General features: G+C 33.7%; 1 protein-coding gene across 1 annotated transcript; it reads left to right on the top strand.

Moving 5' to 3' along the window:
* Positions 1-256: 256 nt before the first annotated feature.
* Positions 257-3,409, top strand: LOC115725455 (rop guanine nucleotide exchange factor 1). Its single transcript, XM_030654984.2, has 5 exons — positions 257-969; positions 1,323-1,439; positions 1,551-2,080; positions 2,301-2,654; positions 2,747-3,409. The coding sequence occupies exons 1-5, from the start codon at positions 687-689 to the stop codon at positions 3,137-3,139; spliced, it is 1,677 nt and encodes a 558-aa protein (XP_030510844.1). The 5' UTR covers positions 257-686; the 3' UTR covers positions 3,140-3,409.
* Positions 3,410-4,247: the final 838 nt, after the last annotated feature.

The raw sequence follows: 4,247 nt of genomic DNA, 5'->3' as shown, positions 1-4,247 counted from the left end.
TCATTAAAAAAAATTCTAAAATTATCTTCAATTTTCATTTATCTTATATCATTATATTTTTAGAATTGTTTTTTCATTACAAAATCGTATTGTGTCAATTATTATCATAAACAATATAAAATTTTATTAAAAAAATAAATAATTAAATAGACAAAAAAAAAAAAACCCAGAAAAAAAATAAATAAAAAAAATTAGAAGATATAGAGTCAAGTGTGAAGTGGTCCAGTCCAAGAAGTTTTGTAGTTTTTTAGGAAATACTCCTTCCCTAATTTATTATTAATTTAATTACCTTCCTTTTCAGTAGAGTGAGAATCCCCATCCCATTGATTTTATAGAGAGAGAGAAAGAAAGAAAGAAAAAAAAACAGAAGAGAGAGAAAACAAAAGAGAGAAAAAAAGAGCGAGAAGAGAGAGAAAGAGAAGAGAGAGAAAGAGAAAAAGAGAGGAGAGAGAAAGAGAGTGTGTCTGTTACTTTATCTGCTTTTTATCATTTCATCACTACCACCACCACTTCTGCTTTTTATCTTCTTCTTCTTTCTTTCTCTCTGTGCAGAATTCTCAGACCACGCGAGGAAGGAAGCGAAAGTTTCGGTGATAATTGGCTGCGGTACTATTACGGCTCAAGGCAGCGAATGTGACTTACCAACGAGATCTCTTCATTTTTTTTTTATTATTATTATTTCAACAATGGGAAGTGTCTCTTCCGATGATGAAGCCGTTTCCGATCAGCAGAGTGAACGTTGCGGAAGCTATAGCTTGAGTGCCGACGTTAGTGAGTCGGAGAGTTGTAGCAGTTTCTCTTGCCGGAGGTTTGATGCTGAAGGAGCTTCTAGTTCAATGTCTTCTTCTCCACGTCCGATGGCTGCCGACAAATTCCCGTTTTCTTTGCCGGTTATGCTTCCGTTTATTGGTGGGAAGGGGTTGGTTAGTTGGGACCACAAACCTCAAAAACGTGATACTGAGTTATCTGGTATGGTTATAATTTACATTGTTTTATTTATGAATTTTGTCTGGAAAGAGATTATTTAGTCATGGTGTTTGGCTCGTTTCAGAGAGAAACTATATACACATACATACATATATATAGGTAATGAAATTAATCTCAAACGTTTTTTGAGATCTTGTTTTTTTTTTGTGTAATTTGCATTTTTCTTGTTTGTTTCCCGGGAAAAAAAATAAAATAAAATTATTGAGCTTTAATCATACCAATTTCTTAGGAATGTGTAGGTATTTTTATTTATTCACGTAGAATTGAGAGAGATCCTGTGTGTCATTTCTTTTGCTGAGTATTTGATAATTTTTGTTGTTATTATAAATCTGCAGAGGTTGAGTTGATGAAGGAGAGATTTGCTAAGCTTCTGCTTGGAGAAGATATGTCTGGAGGTGGAAAAGGAGTCTGTACTGCCCTAGCCATATCTAATGCCATAACCAATCTTTCGGGTTAATCTCCATACTTAATGATTACAAAGGTTTATATAATTGTATTTCTATGGATTCTAGCATCTGTAATGTTTTTACTTATTTTAAATTTTGTTTTGATCTTTGATGCAGCAACTGTTTTTGGTGAGCTATGGAGATTAGAGCCTCTTGCTCAGCAGAAAAAGGAAATGTGGCGTAGAGAAATGGAGTGGTTATTATCTGTTTGTGATTCTATTGTTCAGCTTGTACCTACGACACAGCCGTTCCCAGGTGGGGGAGCGTTTGAAGTTATGGAGAGTCGGCCTCGTGCAGACTTATACATTAACCTCCCTGCATTAAGAAAGCTTGATGCAATGCTTCTGGCTATGCTTGATGGGTTTTCCAACACGGAATTCTCCTATGTCGATCGAAATGTAGCTCTTGACGATTCTAATGATGGAAAGGGATACATGATTGGTGGAAGACCTTCAATTAGGCAGGAAGATAAGTGGTGGCTTCCATATCCAAAAGTTCCTCCTAATGGACTCTCAGATGATGCCCGGAAGAGGTTGCAGCAATGTAAGGATTGTACCAATCAGATACTTAAGGCTGCAATGACTATTAACAGTAATATGCTTGCAGAGATGGAGATTCCCAGAGCATACTTGGACTCATTACCCAAGGTATGTGATCAGTTCATTATAGACAATTAATTGCACTGTCTTAGTAACTCATTTGGTTGTTCAATGTTATTAAATCCGTATTTAAAAAGCATTTGTTTAAGAGTATTAATTCTGTACGTTGATTCTCATTTACTTCAATGTTAGGAAATTGTAAATTACGGTTTTATTGGCATTAAGAATTGTAACTGACATTATCTCCTGTCCAATTCAAAAACAACAGACTGGAAAGGCATGCCTTGGTGATATTGTTTATCGTTACATAACAGCCGAACAATTCTCCCCAGAATGCTTACTTGATTGTCTGGACCTCTCATCTGAACATCTGACTATTGAGATAGTTAACAGGGTTGAGGCAGCAGTGTATATTTGGAAAAAGAAGGATTGTAGGAAACAATCATCTGGTAAGAAGGGAAAGCGTTCTTCTTGGGGTGGCAAAGTCAAAGGCCTTGTTTCCGACATTGACAAAAACCTCTTGTTAGCCCAACGAGCAGAATCTCTCTTAAACAGCCTGAGAAATCGTTTCCCTACCCTTCCACAGACTGCATTGGACATGAGCAAAATTCAATACAATAAAGTAGTTTATTTAACATACTGTCTTCTTAAATTAGTTTTTCCTCGATTCTTTTTCGGTTGCTAAAAGAATTTCCATTTCCATTCTCATTGCAGGATGTGGGGCAGTCGATTCTCGAGAGCTACTCGAGAGTCATGGAGAGTCTAGCCTTTAACATAATGGCGAGGATTGATGACATCCTCTACGTTGACGATGCCATCAAGAAAAATGCTGATTCACAGTCAGCACCGGATCTCTTTGGGAGATCTGGTGGACTAGGCGGTCTTCCTCTCCAGAAGAAGATATCTCCCAGTCCTTTCTCCATACATCACACACCCTTTGCATCGCCTCTCGCTACCCCATCTATGTTCTCTTCGACGCCACTTGATGGAAGTCCCGGAAGGACATCTCTTGCTCTGAAGAAAAATTCTGATTTGGATAAAGTATGGTCATATGTCGGGAATCTTAGCGCCAGGCGTACTATTGGGGACGCTCCTGAGCGGAATTAAGCGAAGTAACTTATCGTCGTTGTAGCTGACATTAACCCCAAGAAGTTGATCATCAATATTCTCAAGAAAATCTCAGACTTATTTTGTGGTTCTTGATGGTAGGTATTGGAAGTTTAAGGAGCATATGTATATTCTTTAGTAGTAGAATTTTAGTATAGGTTAAAGTTTTGATCATGTTTTATCATATTATGTTATTGTAGATGAAGGAAGGATACTATGCATGTTTTTATACTTAGTGGTATTTATGAAAACTTATTCAACCTCCACACATATTTCTGATGCACTTGGTTAATTTTCTTTTTAAAAACTAATAAACCACCTAAAATTCTTACACTATCAAAGCAAATTAATAAATAAATGCTATATTTAACATAAGACTAATGCTATGAGGCATCAGTATGAGTTTTAAGTATTATATGGCTATTAGTGCAATTAAGTAGTATTCGATTTCATATAAATCAATTAAATAACTTTTAAGTATATTATTAATCAATTGTAATGTAACTCTTTAGGTTTTAGGTGTTGTTAAGCACAACTAGTTCATAATAACAATACTTTTAATGCTTTTAAAATACTATTTGTATATCCATAGATATAAATTAGATGAAATTGTAATTAATTTAGTTTCTAATGTTTCTTTAATTCTTTTTGAAATTTAATAGTTTTGTGTTTTTTTCAACAAAATTTATTTAATAGTTATTGGAAACATAAGAATAAGTATAATTTTCTAAATTATTTAGACATTTTAATAAATAAAAAAACAATAACAATGCTTTTAAAATACTATTTGTATATTCATAGATATTTAGATGAAATTGTAATTAATTTAGTTTCTAATGTTTCTTTAATTCTTTTTGAAATTTAATAGTTTTGTGTTTTTTTCAACAAAATTTATTTAATAGTTATTGGAAACATAAGAATAAGTATAATTTTCTAAATTATTTAGACATTTTAATAAATAAAAAAGAATTAAAAACTCCCTAATTAATGCCAATTAATACATTATTTATATAGCTTAAAAAAAATACATTATTTATATAATATGGAATTAGGGGTGTTCATCCGATCCAATCCGCACTTTTTTGGTCAAACAACATCCAATCCGCAC

The sequence above is a fragment of the Cannabis sativa genome, chromosome 6, assembly GCF_029168945.1.
Source record: "Cannabis sativa cultivar Pink pepper isolate KNU-18-1 chromosome 6, ASM2916894v1, whole genome shotgun sequence".
Lineage (NCBI taxonomy): Eukaryota > Viridiplantae > Streptophyta > Magnoliopsida > Rosales > Cannabaceae > Cannabis > Cannabis sativa.
The sequence above is the reverse complement of the archived record's forward strand: the minus strand, read 5'-3'. Positions and strand labels throughout refer to the sequence as shown.

What these genes read in the sequence shown, in the direction of transcription:
- LOC115725455 (XM_030654984.2), top strand. Translation starts at nt 687, where the DNA reads ATGGGAAGTGTCTCTTCCGATGATGAAGCCGTTTCCGATCAGCAGAGT. An exon ending in TGCCATAACCAATCTTTCGG is followed by an intron (nt 1,440 to 1,550) that starts GTTAATCTCCAT and finishes TCTTTGATGCAG; the next exon opens with CAACTGTTTTTGGTGAGCTA. An exon ending in GCAAAATTCAATACAATAAA is followed by an intron (nt 2,655 to 2,746) that starts GTAGTTTATTTA and finishes TTCTCATTGCAG; the next exon opens with GATGTGGGGCAGTCGATTCT.